This window comes from Lathamus discolor, chromosome 4 (assembly GCF_037157495.1).
Source record: "Lathamus discolor isolate bLatDis1 chromosome 4, bLatDis1.hap1, whole genome shotgun sequence".
In the NCBI taxonomy this organism is placed as follows: Eukaryota; Metazoa; Chordata; class Aves; order Psittaciformes; family Psittacidae; genus Lathamus; species Lathamus discolor.
In genome coordinates, this window is record NC_088887.1 from 47,305,565 (window position 1) to 47,323,015 (window position 17,451).

The following is a 17,451-nucleotide window of genomic DNA, read 5'->3' on the forward strand; positions in this document are numbered from 1 at the left end:
TCTGACAGTGGACCCAAATTTAAGCGCATTTCTATTAAAAGTATGTGTGCTCTTTTTTTCCTCGTTCTGAGCATAAAGAATTTATTCTTTCAGTTTTGCTTCATGTGCTTTTTTTTTTTTATGAACTGTTCATGTTATACACACTTATCAAATCTACATAGCTAGATGAAACATTTTTTTGCTCTCAGGTTATGTTTTTCACTGTTATTTGATCACTTTGGAACCATTAAAGAACTGTAATGAGAATTCTTTATTAAGATGTAAATAATAGCTTCAAGGAGAGTGTAATCAAGTCATTTCAATTCAGAAATATGTTAATGTTGTCAGGATTCTTCAGTAAGTCACATCTACGTTGACTGCCCCTGTTAAGGAAGAAAGTATGGCAGATGCTATATTGTATTGATTCACTTGAAATATTATATCAGTATTCTGTCCTGGACTTTTTTCCAGTGAGTTTAGTATTTCTGCCTTGGATTTCCACAACAGAAAGTAAAAATAATCAAGTGCAGTTTAGATCGCAGTGAGTATAATGAGAAGTATTCTTGGGGTTTGTAGCTGTCTTTCTTGAAAGCATTTAACGCTGGTTAAAGCACAGAAAAAAACCTCTCAGGTTTTAGTGAACAAGCAAAATCAATACCCTGCAATAAAAGTATGAAAGCAATAAAGGATCCATACCTAGCACAATTTCCTGCCATAAGACATGCATTTTAAGGTCTAATTTAGCTTTTTGAAAGAGAGATGAAATGCAGTAAGGCAGACAATATGAAAATTAGGGAAGGGTTTAATTTAGCTGTTTACTGTCTTAGCCAGTTAGGATGTCCAGAGAGAATGTAGGACCTCCGTCATGGGAGGTTTTGAAGGACAGTTTAAACACAGTCTTCTTAGATATGAGTAAATTTATTCACACCAGATTATGTGGTATATTTAGTCTTTTTAGTCATATCTCTGTAATTTGCATTGGTTTGGGACAGATAAGATCAGGAACTAAGATGCAGTTAATAGAAGATACGATGAAGAAGGTAGATGAAAAGTTGTTTTGCACTAACTGTTTTGAGCATTCAAGCCTTAATCTTCATGTTGATGTTTTGTCTTCAGTCCTTATCAAAAGATGTGATGTAAGTGTACCTGGCTGAGTGCCAGGGTATGCATACAGTAGTATGAAATGTAGTGTTCAGTATTTATATTAGCAGAAGCTGTGCTTAGCCAATGTTGTAGTTTGTTTCCTTAGAAATATCTCTGATAGTTTTTGTTATGTATGGTTTGACAACAGTGCTTGATGTTGGCTTGGCCTTCTGGCCCAAGGTTAATATTCTAGAGATGCAGTAGACTGTTTTCTTTGTCTCCTGGTCACTTAAGTGCTTTTAGAGATGACTTGTCACTCAGAACAACATTGTGAACTATAGCTGGTGAAGGAAGTTGGCATTATAGTGTCTGTGCTGGATCAATCTGAAGGATCATCTGCTCTAGCAGGCTTTCTCCCATCAGTGGCACATAGGAGAGAGGCTTGCAGGAGTATTCCTAGTATCTGGTTGTCTACGACCCAGCACCTCCTGAGCCCAGAATAACACTTTATGCAGAGTACCTCTGGAGGAGCTCGATCTATTTTGTTCAGTTACACTTTCTAGCAGTCTGCACTTTCATCACCTACAACATCCTGTACTTAGGAGTTCTGTACTTGAGTATCTGTTCTGTGGAAAAGGTGATATCAATTTTCTTGATGGTAGCTTCATTTCTTGTCCTCATGTTCTTGTACTGAAATAGCTTCTTGTACTTCCAGTACTTGTACAGGAAGACACAGTAAATAGTAATTCCCTAATTGTCTTCTTCGTATCCGTTGTGATTTTGTAGACCTAGATTCTAGCTTCCCTCAGCTATCTCTACTCCGAACTTGTAAAATCCTGTTCTGTTTCAATTTTCATTGTTATGGGATCAATTTAATGCCTCTGATCAACGTTGTTCTTCTGTACTGTTTCCATTTCAGTTATGGCATTTTAAAGCCACTGGAACCAGAAGTGCACAAAGTGTTTAAGGCACAGTTGTATAGTGGTGGTTTCTGTTTTCTCTTCCTTCTGTAATTCCAGAATTAGGATTTTGGATTATTGGACTACCTATCAAGCAATGAACTAATACTGTCATAGAAATGTTTATTTCAATTCTATGATGTGACTTTTGTATATCTTAGAACTGGGCTAATAGCCCAGCACTGATCATGGAAGTTGCATTATTTTGAATCTCTTGACATTGTGTTTCATGTTACTTCCTCTACTGAGCAACTGCTCAGCTTTATAAGATCTTTTTACATAACTTTACTGACTCAAATAATTGTTCAACAGTTATTGCCGTTTCATGCTTTGCTGTTTACCATTTGATTCCATATATGAATCAAATGATACAAGCCCAAGCAGAAATCTCATCAGAAATATCTAGAGTCCTCTCTGGACTGTGGAAACATGTCTGTTTATTCCTGGCTGCTGTTAGGTATTTTCCTTGAAATTCTTTAGAAGGATCATGAGGATCTTCCCTCATATTCAGTGCCAGCTAAGTATTGTTTTGAGAGAGGCTGTGGTCTGAGATCTTGTCAAACGCAAATCCACAGACTACATCAATTAACTTTCCATTGTCTGCTTGCTTACTGACTCCTTAAAAAAAGCAGTGAAATGGTTTCAGTGAGATGTGACTTTTCCCTACAAAAGCTATGATTGGTTCTCCCAATCCAACACTTCATATTTATTTTTGGGTTTGCTACCTCTGTTCTGTACAAGAGTTTTTAGCATCTTTGCTAGTACTAACATCAGGTGTCCTCTCTGCACCTTGCCGCTAGAGTGCTGGCATTGCATTAACCACCTTTTTAAGTCTCTGAACTTGAGATAGTTTTAAGGACAAACTTGCACAGCACCATCTGTAGGTTGGGCATTTCATCTTTTGGCTTCCCTAAATCTCCTAAGTGCTGTATGTTCTGCCAACACTGCTGCTTCTTTTGTCTTAGTTTTCTGGCCTCTGCTGCTGGTACTTCATGTCAGGGAACTTGTTTCCGGTCCTTATGAAGGGGGGTGCCAATATGGGAATTGATGTGATGAGTTTCCTTGGAGTCAGTATAAATGCAAACAAACATTCAGCCCTATTGCTTTAGTATTATCTAAAAAGGACATTTTATGTTTGATATCTTTTGGATGTTTTCTGTTCAGCCTTTTTCTAGGCCAAACATATTATGCATTTTTATTTAACCACCATAGATCGTAGTCTTAATTTTACTCAATTCGAATTATCCAAAAGCTGTTACTATGCCTAAGAATATTCTTGTATTGCACTGTAGTTAGTTGTAGCTGAGGCTTATGATTGAAGTAGATGGCAGACGACTGGAAATTGTCAGAGCAGTTTCTGTTTGCTGTTTCTATATAAAATAATTCTGGTGTTTAGTCTTTAAATGGAAATAGCAGTTACTAAGGCAACCCACCTTTTTATTTATAATAGAAGTAAAACCTTTTCCGAAAAAGAAAGAAAACAAAAGAACAGGTGGGGACAAGCCATGTGGGAAATGACAAGTAGTTTCACCTGCAAAGATTGATTTTGATCTAACGTTGTATCCATCATTTAGATGTGAACAGCATCTGCTATATACCCTTGATCCTATGGACTTACGAAGCCAGATCTTTGACAGAAAAAGGTGAGGCAAGAACTAATGAAGGAGGAAGTACTCTCTGCACTGTACAGGAGAGACTAAAGAAAGATGATGTAGTAATAGAAACAATGATACACTGTAGCTTTAATCTTTAGCCAGCCTCCCTTCCCTTCTCCCCTCCCTCATCGCTTTTCTCACAATTCAGTGCATTTATTGTCAGTGAGAGCAATCTTCTTTCATTACGCTAATCAGCCTGTGATGTTAAAGGTCTCCCTCAAAAGCTGTCTGCAGCAATAACAGCAGCACAGGCTCAAGCAGAGATTAAGAAGTATCTTATTTGTCTGTCTTGTGAATTTTTAGTTTGGTTTTCTTTCATTTTCGGATGTGTTTTCCTTGCTTTGTTTATGCATATTTTTCTAAGCTAGCTACTGGAAATGCACTTCTCTGTTATTGATAATGAAATTATGTCAAAATAGGTGTGCTATATATTCAGCTCAGTTGTACACAAATGTGCAACACCAATATAAATTTAAGTACTACTCTGTATGTTTGCATACGAAACAAAAGAATTGTTGAAACTTTAGACAGAGCTACAGTTAGATCTGTGAAGAGACTCTGCTTCATTTAAAGTAGCCAAAACCAAAGTCAGATAAGCATGGTAATCTTAAGTTTCATTAAAGGAAAAACCAAATGCTGAAATGGTACAATTTCATACTGCTGGAGGTTTCATTTTTCTCTCAGTGCAGCCAGCTTCTTTTCACAAGCAGGTCACAGTAGTTAAATCAGGCACATACAGTAAGCAGATTTATACTGTCTTCGGAACTGTATATGAAAAACTCCTCAGTGCTTCAGGCTAAAGTCTGATTTGCCACATTCTCTCACATGTTAAGCTTTTTTTATTTGGTATTAATGTTTCTTGTCATCTTGCAGTAAGGCCTGGATGGTGCTGCTACAGGGCAGTAATCACTAATGAAAAAATAAAGGTTTTGCCTTTCCCGAAACTGTGTCCTTACTGTAAATCTGGTTTCCTCGCCATCATACCATGTTTATTTATAAGGTAGTTGTAATTTTCTTTTAAATTGGAAGTATTCCAACACATGTATTTTTGACTGATACATGGAATTTTTTTTATTCTTTTTTTTTATTTCCTCTTGTTCAGGTCTTGAGGGTGCTAATGTCAACAGTGGTTGGGTTGCTCAAGGAGTGGATGGGATTGAGTGGATTTTCACCAAACTTGTATTAGTACACATAAACTGTGTTAAGAATATCAGTACCGCCATTCAGATACAGAGAGAAAAAAAGTTATGGTTTGCACTAACCACACTCAGTGTTTCTTTCTTTCTTCCCCTGAAGCTTGTTGCATTTTGTTGTTTCATTTTGGGCCTAACTTTCATCCTGATGCTGATGCTATTTGGGGAAAGATAATAGCAAAACCTGGGCAGAACTAGTAATGAAGGGGTGAAGAATCAGGATGTTAAAACCCTTGCCTGATGTGTAGAGCTAGGCTTTGGCAGGCTTATTTACAGATTCATCATCAGCACACCTAAATTGTCTTCAGGTAACTCAAGTTTCTGCTGCTTTGGTAGTTTATTTGGTACTTACTTGCTCTCTTCCTTCTCAGTTTATCAACAAAATACAGGGATTTTTTATTTCAGTTTGTTTTCTTTTGTGGTTTTGTTTGGTTTTTTTGGGGTTTTGTGGGGTTTTTTTCTGGGGTGTTGTTTGTTGGATTTTTTGTAGGGGGGTTGGGTTTTTGGTTTTTTGTTAATGTGGTTGCAGCAGCAATGTTTTATTGAGGGGTGAGACTAGAAGCTGGCGTTTCATAGTTCTTGGTTTCTGGAGATCAATTGGAGAGATCTTTTCAAGAACCTTTCTTTTGTTTTGCTTATAGTCCCCACTCTGCACAACCCCTGCCCCAGCCAGGCTATTAAAAGTTGCTTTTTTGGAAGTGATGTGTGTGTGTGTGGTTAACAGTGAATTTTGATGGAGCTTGATTAGTATTTTCACAGGACTGTTTTGTAAGTGCTGACTTGCCTAGTGCTTGAAAATGTGAGAGACTGGGGGTGAGGGATGGAGGGTGCTATGGTACTGCCTGGGGAAGTCACTAGGAAAGAAATGCTTTCTTTCACAGAATTGTTAGGGTTGCAAGGGACCTCTGGAGATTATCCAGTCCAACCCTCCTGCCAAGGCAGGGCCATCTAGAGCAAGTTACACAGGAACATATCCAGGTGGGTTTTGAATGTCTCTGGAAAGGGAAGACCCCACAATCTCTCTGGGCAGCCTGTTCCAGTTCTCTGCCACCCTCAACATAAAAGAGTTCTTCCTCATGTTGAGGTAAAACTTCTTGTGGTTTAGCTTATGGCCATTGCTCCTCATGTTGTTTCTGGGCACTACTGAAAAGAGTCTGGCAACATCCTCCTGGCATTCACCTTTGAGATACTTGTATGCAATAATGAGATCCCCCCTCAGTCTTCTCTCCTCTTTAGACTAAACAGGCCCAGCTCCTGCAATCTCTCCTCCTAGGAGAGGATCATCCTTGTGGCCCTCCTCTAACCTTTTTTTATGTCGCTTGGAGCTCTCCTTTTCACTCATTTCACCTTTCACTATTTCACCTTTCGGGTCTGTGAAAGGAAGGCTAGGATTTTTTTAAAGAAGATAGCAGGAGTCTTCTGTGTTTGTGTTTTTGTTTGTTTGCTTGTTTTTGTTTTGTTTGGTGTTTTTGTGGTGGTTGGTTTTGTTTGGGTTTTGTTGTTGGGGTTTTTTTCCTTTTCTTTTGTTATGCAGGTAGCAGAAAGTAAAATCCAGAAGAAAGAAAATCGCAAGCCATAATGTCCACGTCTTGCCAAGGTGGATGGTGAAGTTTCCGAATGCAGTGTTGCTTTTTAGATTACAAAATGGTGACTTATAACTGACTTTGTATCATAGCAACATATCAATTAGTATCTCACAGCTACCTCTTAACCAGATGTAATCCAAACACAGATAGAAAGAGGTGTCATGTACTACAGATACTTACACTTTTGTATGGCTCTTTTGTTCAATTGAGACATAAGGACATAAATTTTTATAATCCTTGACAGTAAGCTGTTTAGAAAAATTGCTAATCTTTTCCACCTCCTTTGCCAGTTGTCAAAACTATCATGATAATAACCTACTGCATTAAAGAAGGTTAATTTTATAGTTAAAATCCCAGGCTAGAACTGAGGAGGGATGTTTCCATTACTTCTGCTGTGGAATGCTCCCATGGATTTAGGGTAATCTGCTAAATCTCTTCACCTCATATTTTTTTAATCTACAGATGAGAGAAGGACTGGGCTTTTAGGTTCTCAGAAGAACATTTGGCTTGTGTCTCAGTGGGGGCATAGGAACAATACTTCCGTACAAATGAATTGGTTCTGTCTTTAAAGAAATGCTGGTTTATACAGTGAATTACTATTTTTACAGTCCTCGTTGGCACCTTCACCTAAGGTAGCAACACTGTATTCACAGGATGTACAGCAGAATGGGCCCCTATATTGTTTTGGGTCATTTCCTACAGCTTTTTAAAGTCTTGTCTTGTAATTGCTGTTCTGTGACACTAACTGAATAGTAGATTTCTAATGTTTAAATATTACTACTAATCTGAACCTTTTTTTCCTTTGCTTTGCATAAAAGCATGGAGTGAAACCATCACTGTGGATTATTTGAGGGAATTTTACTAATTAGAATTGCATGAGAATTCAGGCTTCAAAGCTGTCATCTGCCCCATCCCCTTCCCAAGTGCTGGAGGTTTCAGTAGCTTCAGATTTCACAGTTGTCTTAAGTGTCTGACTTACTCTAGATAGAAATCTTTGGGATAACATTCTGGGGTCAAATTTTGCAGTCCTGCATGTGTCTGGGCAGGTTTTCTGCTTCTGCCAGCAGAATTTGGCCCTCATCTCAAGTCTTATCTTTCATGTGCTTCTCATGCAAATGAGTTTGGCTGGCTCCAGTGGATGATCTGCTTGTGTGAATGAGAACTGAGTTCTGGCAATGCATCTTTAAGCTGCGAGTTCCAAGATAGTGGACTTGAGGTTTCTCTTACATACATTAGATACAAAGTTTATAGGTGTTGGGGTTCTCACAGAATAGTTTCGGGGAGAAAATTAGGAGGTTTTGAATGAGCAGTGATTGAAAGTATTGAAGCTGTTTGTGTGTTGTGTGAAGGTAGTCACCTATAGCCCTCACCAACATGACAGTATAACTAGAGCTGTGTGTATTTGAAAATGCTGTTTAGTTGCTAATATTGCAATGGTAAAGTATGTTTGTGTAGCAAGATCTCTGCTCCTCAGTTATTGAGGATTCCAGTAGGTTTTGGGTGTAAATGAGGGACTTGGGAAAGAATGCCATGCAATGCATCCCTCTCTTGAAACTGGAGCGGTGGAAATTTGTGTAGAAGAGCAACATGACACAAATGCTTGATTTTGCTTGTGCATATGAGACGGTCTTTGTGATGCAAAGCAGCATCCTGAAAAGGCAAATGTGCTTTTTTTGGTTGTAAATATCCCAGCTAAATACTGCAGTAATTGCAAGCAGAGCTTGGCATTTTTCCTCTCTATTCTTTTCATCGTTGTATTTTAACAAGTTCTCATGAGACTATTAAAACATCTTAGTTTTTGGAACATGTGACCTAGTGGGGATAACTCTGTCTACAGATGCAGTTGGTTGGCAGCTTGATTTTTGCATGTCTTTTCATTTCCCTTCAGATCCTGTGACCCAGCGTAACCTTTGGTCTCCCTCTGAAGGCTGGGTTGAAGAAAGTATGAGCAGGTGACTGATGATCACTGTCAATACAGCCTGCAGACAATATGGGAATTACTTTAGTCTCCCACTCCCTTGTGCTCCCCCCCATCTTCTCTTAAATCAACAAATGCAAATAGCAGCCTCCTCATTTGCTGCTATCTGTGGGAGGCTGACCAGGCAGCATGGGCTTTGTTGCAGTCCTGCCTATTGAAAAAATCAGCTTCAGCCCTAGGCAGAAGGAAGAATATCAAATGGAACCTGATTCCCCCCCTTAATGGTTAATGCTGCTAATATTTGGTCCTCTGGAGTATACAGGTAGGAAGATACTGAGATAAGGGTACTTGATGTGTGTGGTTCAAGAGGGCAGCCTGAAGTGATTGGAGCTGTTTTCATTGTTACTCTTTGTCTGGTAAATGCCCTTCTGGAAGGGAATAGGGGTTACCCAGTGTCCCAAAACTCATACCTGTGCTCCTAGAACCTGTTGACTTTGCGATTAGCTGTGTATTTAACCTTAGCTTTGTCTTTACTGTGTGAGAACAGAAATGCATTTGTTAGATTTCAGCATAGGCAGGGACACAAAGAATTTGTGAGACGTTTCTTTTGGAGGTCGTGATTGTTTTGCTAAATGCATAGTTGTGTAGCACAAATAAAAATAGCTTCATTTTACATTAGTGCAAGCGTTATACAGGACGCAATATGTAGTACTGAATTGTACAGCACTCAGTTGATAGTGTTTTGCTTTCCAGACGTATGGCTTAATGCAAGGTGTCATTCAGCAATTCAGAGATCTCAGAGTAATGTTATGCCAGCATTTGGTTAAAATTCTGTTCATCTTATTTTAAGCTGTCATTGCATATGAGAACAAGTTTTGGCATACATAAATAAAATGAAAGTGATCACTTTGAACATCCAGGAGGTGGTCCTTCTCAAATACCTAGGGATATCATGTCTGTATTTGATGTATTAGGATTGCAGACGGTTATAATGAAGAGATTTTTTTCTGAACTGCCATCAGAAATATTAGATTAGTAACAGAATCAAATAGCAATGTATGTGAATGCTCCTACAGCTTTTAAAATGTGTGTCAGTAGTACTTGTATTTTGCAAGAAGTCTATTTGCAGTGTGTATTTCACCTTACTGTGACATTCTCTGTTGCAAATACTTAATAGCAGTGAACTCCTGAATAAAAATTCAAAGTTAAAGTAACAGTTGTAAAGCTGGCTGCTGGGCTGTTAAGGTGAATATCACTCATAGAGCTAGATGTTAAAACTGTTACTCAGTCTGTAACTATGTTTTTTTCTCAAGATCTCATTTCAAATGTATCTTTGAGTTTTATTTCGTGTTTTATTTGCCTACCAGAAAGCCTCAACATACTAATATTTTAGGAGAAGAAATATTCCAAAATCACAAAAATCCTGGAAATTAATTATTGCCAGCCCCCTATGCTTCACTTTCAGTCTTCAGTAGTGCTTTGGATCAGGCACTGGTGAATGATACAGTCAAAGCCCACTTGAGCCCTCACTTGCAACACCTCTAAGTTGTGTCACATTAAGTTCTAGTACCTAGGGTTAGGGGGAATCATGGGAGTTTCATCATCAGGGAGATAAAAAAGTCTGTAGTGGGGGCAGTGTGATACTAGAAAGCCATCTGATTATAGTCTAAAGGTTTCAAATTATCTCGACTCTGTGTGATCCTCTCCTATAGCTCTCTCAAGGATGGTTTGCTGTCACAACATCTCCCGTTTTAATTTTCAACTTACCTCTTCCTCAATTGATCTACCTGCTTGCCAGCAATCAGATCAACAAAACAGAATATTTGTTGTATTTTTGGACTTAGTAATTGTGTTTCGTTGGCCGCAGGTGCTGCTGTAGCATGGTGTGGTACATCTCTGCATTGAGGATATGTCCTTATCTGTGGGTTCTGTTTGACATCCTTCTGGTGTTTTAATCTCTCCATTGTGAAGTTGCCTTTATTAAAACAAAATCATCATTATTACTCCAGAGAATAGTGTGTTGTGTGGAAAACATTCCTAGCTAGGAAGTTCTATCCAATGAATTCTGATTATGTCTTGCAGCTTTATACCAGGTTATAATACAGTCACATCATATCCATATTGGATCAATTTTGTATTGGGATAGGAGATTCAACAGAGAGCTGGTTCAATGTTAAGACTGAATTAAAATGATACTTTGTGCTTGATTTTTGGAAGTCCTTCTTCCAAATAAGATTTTAAGTCTGAATAGCTCCAGGTAGAAAAATCCAGGTATAGTTATGTGAATTTAAGTTTCTAAACAGACATCTCAGATAAATACTCATTCATGATACATTTCCTATCATTAGTTTCTCCTCATTAGTGGGATGATTTTCTTTGCTTTTTTTTAGCTCCCTAGAAGTAGTTGGCATGTCTTGTAATTGTGGAAACTGCTCTTAGAGAATGGATATATTATGAGCTCTATAATTTTTAAGTATTTTGAAGGCCTTCTTGATGAATGGCACTTTATAAATATCATAGTTAAATTATAGGAAGCATTTATAAGGTGAGTGGATTAATTATTTTTCATTTGTTTGAATGTTTTTATCTTAGGAAAGTCCCTCTAAAAGAATGGGTATAAAGAGTTCTGTCTTTGGCTTTAATAAAGTTCTGTAATTACATGCCAACCACTCAAGTTCAAACTATCCAAGTATATTTATTTTACATTATAAATTGTGCATTACATTTTATTTTTTTTTTTTTTAACCTTTGCTAGAAAAGTTTCTTTCCATCATTCATTTTGAGGTTTTTCCCCCCCTCCCTTTTGTTTTTGTTTTTCTTCAGTTTCCATTACAAAGAGCAGTGCAAAAATCCAATCTTCCCCTTCCAAAGTGACCCGGCGTTCAATGCAGTCTCCACAGAAATCTGCTCCAGTACCAGCGCAACGGGGCAGGAAACCAGGTCGGGGCAAACCCCCTGGACAGTCTGCAGTTCCCAAGAAGGGCAGGTCTCCTAAAAATATTCCCCTGACAAAAAGCATCTCTCATACTGAAAATCTTAAAACAAGGAAAAAAAGTTTAAAACCTGGAAAAAAGGTCAGTCCTTATCTACTACTTTACTTTTTACTGAAAAATTTTGTAGTGAGACTTTTTTTTTTTGTTATCATTTAATTTTCTGTCTTCTCTTCAGCCTTCAGGGCTTTACTGTTTTCAGCAACTGATTACAAGAAAAGTGTAGAATAGCTATTCTGGAATATGTCAGTATAAACTTCTGTGGATTATTTCATTCCAGATCAAGATTACCGATTTGTTTATGGGTGAATTGCTGGTGTTTAATATTCTGGAATAGCCATTTCCAGTAAAATTACAAGAGCCAGGAGAGCCTTCAGGCTTTTTAGTCTGAATTATTTTGGTACTGAATTGTATATATAGTTTGAATATTTTTCTTTTTTTTTTCTTTTTTTTTTTTTTTTGTTTGTTTGTTTGTTTGTTTGTTTGATGTTTGGAAACAAAAGGATTAAGAACAGTGAGGGATTTGTTGCAGAATTTAGGCATTTTAAGCATACAGCTGAATTTGCCAACTGAATTTCTAGTTGTGAAGTACTAGCAAGAAGCAAAAAGCTTCTTTCCAGGCAATACATTTCTCCAGGTGTGAGCCTAATTCTACACTGGTCTGAAAGACAAGATGACTTTCTGCCTTTCTCCCTGCCAAGCTGCGTCAGATCTAGAGTGCTGGCAGCTGCAGCTTCACCTCCTCTGGAGTTGGTTGATAAGGTACAAATGAGCACTGCTGTAAACCCCACTTCCCAATCCCATGTGACACCAACAATGGTGTCTATGTAATCCCAGAATGAGCTACTTGAGGGAGCTAAACTGGTAGACAACTGACCCAGCATCTGTACCTCTTACTATCTTCTTTGCCTGCTCCACTCCAAAACAGCACAAAAGCTACATCTGCAGCAAGGAAGGATAAGATCACAGCAGGGCATATTTAGGGCAATTTGAATTGCTGTGGAAGTACAGTCTTTCTTCTGAGGCTTCTCACCCACTGCAGGCTGCCAAAGAGGAGTAACAATCCTGCAATGTCCTTCCCTAAATGATTTGCGCCTGTCCTTATGGTCCTCCCTCCTTTGCATTAGCACCAATGGGGGCATGGGGGGCATTGTGTTTTCTGAGTTTGTTTCGAGTTTGGGTTTTGGCTTGGTTTGGTTTGTTTTTTCTCTTCCCTCCCTGTCTCGAATTTCAAAAAGTCGTATTTTGGAAGTTTTTCGTATGGGATCTGTTGGTAGTTATGTGTGGAAAGGGGTAGATTAGTGGCACTGTTTTAATAGGGCATTATTAGGGCATACCCAGAAGGCTGCAGCACAAAACTGGGAGTAGGCACTTTGTTGAAATGATGACCACAAGGTAAGAAATATTTCTGGGGACCAGAAATTGAAAGCCAAGTGCTGTCTCTACTGCCTGCCCCTTCCAGTTAGACATCCACACTGGTAGGCTACTGATGCAAATGCTCTCCAGCTCTCTTGCTTGGTGTGTATCAAAGTGCAGAGAGATATGAATTAAAGAGGAGAAAGGTGCTCCCATCCAGACTCAGCTGGTGGATGGGGTGTTCTCCAGAAATCAGGAGGGCTTTAAAGGAGAACACAGGACATCTGTATTTTAAGGATGTACTCAGGTATGGCAGGATGCACATTTTCATGTAAGTGTTTTGTCCTCTGTGTCTCTTGAAAGAGAAACTGAGAGGCTTTGTGTACCATTTGAAAGAATAGTTAAAGGTATCTCACCCTTAGAAGAGGCTTCTGGGCTCTTAATGCTGGGTATCTGGAAGTGTCTGCTTGGACCACTGCATTTGGCATCTGGTCTGTGTGAGGTACTTGAGGGGATTTGCATAAGGAATGGGGGTTACTGCTGACAGTCCCTTATTTTGAGGTGGTGAACCTGAGGTACCTGTATGCACGCACGATGACCTCTGTGGGACAAGGCAAACAAGAGTTAGGTTTTGCAGAATCTAAGTTTGATATATCTAACTTGGGAGTTTTACTCCGTTGACTTTTGCAATAAAAGCTTTAAGAATTAGCTCTGGTTGAGAATCCATGGATGGTTGTTACTACTTTGGTACATGGTTAAGTTGCTGAGATGTTATATATGCGTGCAAAATCTTTGAGCTGTTACACCTGTTTGCCTAAGAGAGGAGATGGAGCTTTGTGGGAGTTCTGCACAAAAGTGAGTGTCAGATGGAATGCCGTACAGCCTGTTGTCCAGAGAAGCTGTGGCTGCCCCATCCCTGGCAGAGTTCAGTGCCAGGTTGATGGGGCTTTGAGCAACCAGGTCTAGTGGAAGGTGTCCCTGTCCATGGCAGGGGGGTTGGAACTGGATGATCTTTAGGGTCCCTTCCAACCCAAACCATTCTATGATTCTGTGATAAACACTATGGAAGTGGTATATGCATAGAAATTTGAAAGTGCTTTTTTTCCCCTCCCAAGACTGATCAAAAAACCCCCCTCCAGCTTTCATGCTAAGTAATTGTGCTTCAAAGTGTTAGCTGGCTGTGTGGTAGTTAAAAAACTGTGTGTTTAGGGAGATGGATCTATACTTGATACTCTATAGAGTTGTTTGACTTTCCTTGTCCTTTTATGCTTGTTAGGCTGCAATGTTTATCATTGTGCAGGTATTAATTTTTGTTATACGGCTAGGAATATTGAGCTGTTGAGTCATCTTTCTCCTTTACTTAAAGTTTTCTAAGCTTCTCTGTCAGTGTGAGTTGCATGTCAGGTTTTGTTTTCCGTTTGTCTCCCCCTGTTTGCACTGTATGTTTTTATTCTGTCGTAATGAAGAAGAAATCTCTTTATATCTCTTTCACTGTTTTTAAAAGTACACTTTGCATAACAACACAGAGAATTCCTTCCAGAATTTCTTGAGGAAGTGCTTTGGTCCGAGTGTGGATCATAGCCCTAAATTCGATCCCACAAGAGGAGAGTTTCTAAGCGTGAAGGTGAAGCCTGTGAGATTGGCCATGTGGAGCCAGGCTGTGAGCAGTGCTCTCTGCAGGCAAAGGGAGCTGGTATACCCTCCCAGCTGACAGGGGCCAGCTGGCAACACCCTGACCAAGCAAATGCGCTGAGACCTGTTGAGAACTCTGCTTGCCTTGTCAACATGGCTTTGGGTTCGCAGTTTGCTGCTCGTCCGCTTGGGGTTGCAAAATGGCAACCTCAGCTGAGCAAGCATGATGTGCTGTATTTCCAAAATGCATGCTCTTCTTCTGAAGGAGGAGGTAGGAAATGACTGTCTAGCCTCACCACCCTCATGTGTTAGCGTGGAGGGCAGCTAGTTCCTCTGTCAGTTCAGTGTTTGTATTTTGTTTTCACACTTACATTTCTTCCGTTTCTTCTTCTTCCCCTCAACTCAACCACCCATATTTTGCAGCATGGTGACAGACAACTGCCCCCCAGCCAAAAGTTCCCCGGGCTTTCAGGAGTGTCTAACTTCAGATCAAAAGCTCAGTCTTCCCAAGTGCGTTTTGGCTCTCAGTATTAAGGATGGAGAGAAACCTTTCTTAACCCAGTGTTAAGATACATAGGCAATTCCTGATGAATAATACATCACTGCTTAGTTCAGTGTCTGACCTGAGCCACCTCATCTCGTGTACAATGCAATGCCAAGCCTTGGCAGTTACGGTGATTCCACCCAGTGCCATATTGTCAAGTAGCTTCTCCAGCCAAACATGTCTTCTCTGAACTGTAAGAAGGGGCACAGAAATTTTCTTTAAACTTCCCTGGATTCCAGAAGAAAGCTAATTTATTCAAGTGGTTTTTTAGGTGTTATGAAGAAGTTAGGCACTGCTGCTTTTAGGAAGGCGTTAATTTTGTTTGCTTTCTACATGTCTTTTAACATATTATTTGGAAAATATGCTGCTTCTAAAAGTGTAAATGATGACTGCTGCTAAATGGAAGAGGGCTTAGCCTTCCTTAGCAACTTGACTGAATTTTCACTCAGCTGTAGATTAGTTTTACCAGTAAACCCTTACCACATGAGTAGTAAAGTCTCTGCAGTCTTCAGCGGTGTCAAGACCTTGGGTAATCTCTTAGATTTCTTTTTTTTTTTTTTTTTCTTTTTTGGTAGATAAGAGAATGAGAACATAATCTGTTCCCATGCAAGAATAAATGGTGAAGGGTGAGGTGATGAACTTCTTTCTAATTCATTATTTCTTTTATTTCCATATGTAGCACCTTAAAACACTTTAGAAACACCTTCCATGTGCATGTCTCTTTTCTAAACCCCAGTGCAAACCATGTTACGATAAAATTCTTCCCTCCTCAGGTGAAAAATAATGCACTGGCCAGTCTCTAAATCTCTGTGCTGCAATCTCTGGTTGTTACGTGATAAGTTTCAAATAAGTCTAGTTTGGGAAAGGAAAAGGTTTTTGGAACTCACTTGACTTGGTTGTAACTACTGGTTTATTTGATATCTTGTGTAAAGCACCAGTTCCTGAAAGCGATTGCTTGAAAATTTCAGCCCCTTTGAAACAGGCTGAGGGAAAATCTAAATGCACTGTAAAGTTTACACCTAGATGTGGCTCAAGTTTTACATGGGAATATACACATAGTCGAACTAACCGCTTTGAGCTGTGATAAACCCAGATGATTGGAAGTGTATGGACAGGAAAATAATCCAAAACCCCTCTTTGGTGCTTCGTGAGATTTAGAAGGGTCATGAATTAACATATAAAGGCCATTATTTTCCCACTTTTCGGAAGTGGGTTTGTTTTTAAGTGATTTGTGTTCTGCTGTCTTACTTAAGTAGCTGGAAATGCAAACTGACAGTTTCTGATCTTCCTTTCCTGGACTTTTATCTGCTGTGTGTAGTAGCTTTGTAATAACGAACCACATGCATTCCGTAAGATGGTAACTGATAGCAGAAAGGTTTTGCAGACTCCTTAAAATGCATTCAGTGTTTTGATTTTGGGTTGGTGTTGGTTTGTTTTTTTTCCCTCTAAACAGAAAAAAATCTTGCCAGAACAACTGACTCCTGCATCTCCTTCTCCTCATTCTTCTCCTGAGAGGGACGGTGGCACTACACAGATACTTAAAGACGGAGTTAGTTTGTCTGGTGCAACTGCAGCAGTTATATCCACAGGTAAAAGACAAAGGAAAAAACATTGTATTTTTAGTCTTAAATGGCATCCATTTCAAGCAAGTGAATATGCTGCAAAGTTCTACTGTAAATCGCTATCTAGCTACCTTATTTTTTAAAGATATTTGGAGGTGCCAGTATTACTTAGCGGAACTACTATTTTGATGCCTCTGTTACAGCAAGAAGTGCTGGAGCGCAGGGACTTGTGATAGGTGTGCTAGACCTGGCAGTTTGTTCCTGCCTGAAGAAGGAAACTACAGTTCTTTCACGTTTGTCCTGCTCCTTAATATATGAAATGGGAATAGATGCAGCTAAAACCCCATATGATATTCTGATATCATGCAGGCTGTAGTGTAATATAACAAGATGGAGATTTTTATCTCTGTACATCCTTACATTAAAAGAAAAAATCAAGACTGTTTAAACCAAGTAAAGGCAATCAGAGGAAATACATTCCTCTTTCCTCTTATGTTTGCTTGTTTTTGAAAGGTAATGAAATGTATCTTGAAAAGGGTTGCAAAAGAGAAATAATCTAACACATGAACTAAATCATTTAGTAACTTGTAACCCCATAGTCAAACAATTTGTATGTTGTTAATTGAAATCTCTTAACTTTTTAAAACCTCCATAAGTTGTGATAATTTTGTTTGGGGTGCTTTTTTGCTTTTAAAAACTGTTTTTACAAGCTCTTCTCACTCTTGACTTCAGTCATGGATGAGGGAAAAATATGTATGCGTTTCCTAAGAATATAAACCTTTCAGGAGGCAGATGTTGTTGAGCCCAGACAGAAAATGCATGGAAACTATTTGTGCTGATTTGTATCTTTGGTTATTTGTACACATAGGCTTCCTCCCATTTGCAGTCGTCAGAGAGTGAGCAGATACGAAGGCATAAGATCATTAAAACACAGAAGTATTTAATTTTAAAAGTCCAGGGTTTTAACTAAGCCCAAGTGATACTGCAGTATAGA

The 17,451-nt window shown here is 39.0% G+C and overlaps 1 protein-coding gene across 8 annotated transcripts in view; it reads left to right on the forward strand.

The window, feature by feature from the left end:
* The window catches only part of SCML2 (Scm polycomb group protein like 2), a 74,512-nt gene that overhangs the window by 38,336 nt on the left and 18,725 nt on the right, over window positions 1-17,451 (forward strand). For 7 of the 8 annotated variants that reach the window (XM_065677367.1, XM_065677369.1, XM_065677368.1 and 4 more), the window contains 2 exons: window positions 11,197-11,447; window positions 16,349-16,484. The exons of the other annotated variant lie outside the window; for it this stretch is intronic. In XM_065677367.1, coding sequence (XP_065533439.1) covers window positions 11,197-11,447; window positions 16,349-16,484 — 387 coding nt within the window. The remainder of the gene's footprint in view (window positions 1-11,196; window positions 11,448-16,348; window positions 16,485-17,451) is intronic. 8 annotated transcript variants of the gene reach the window in all.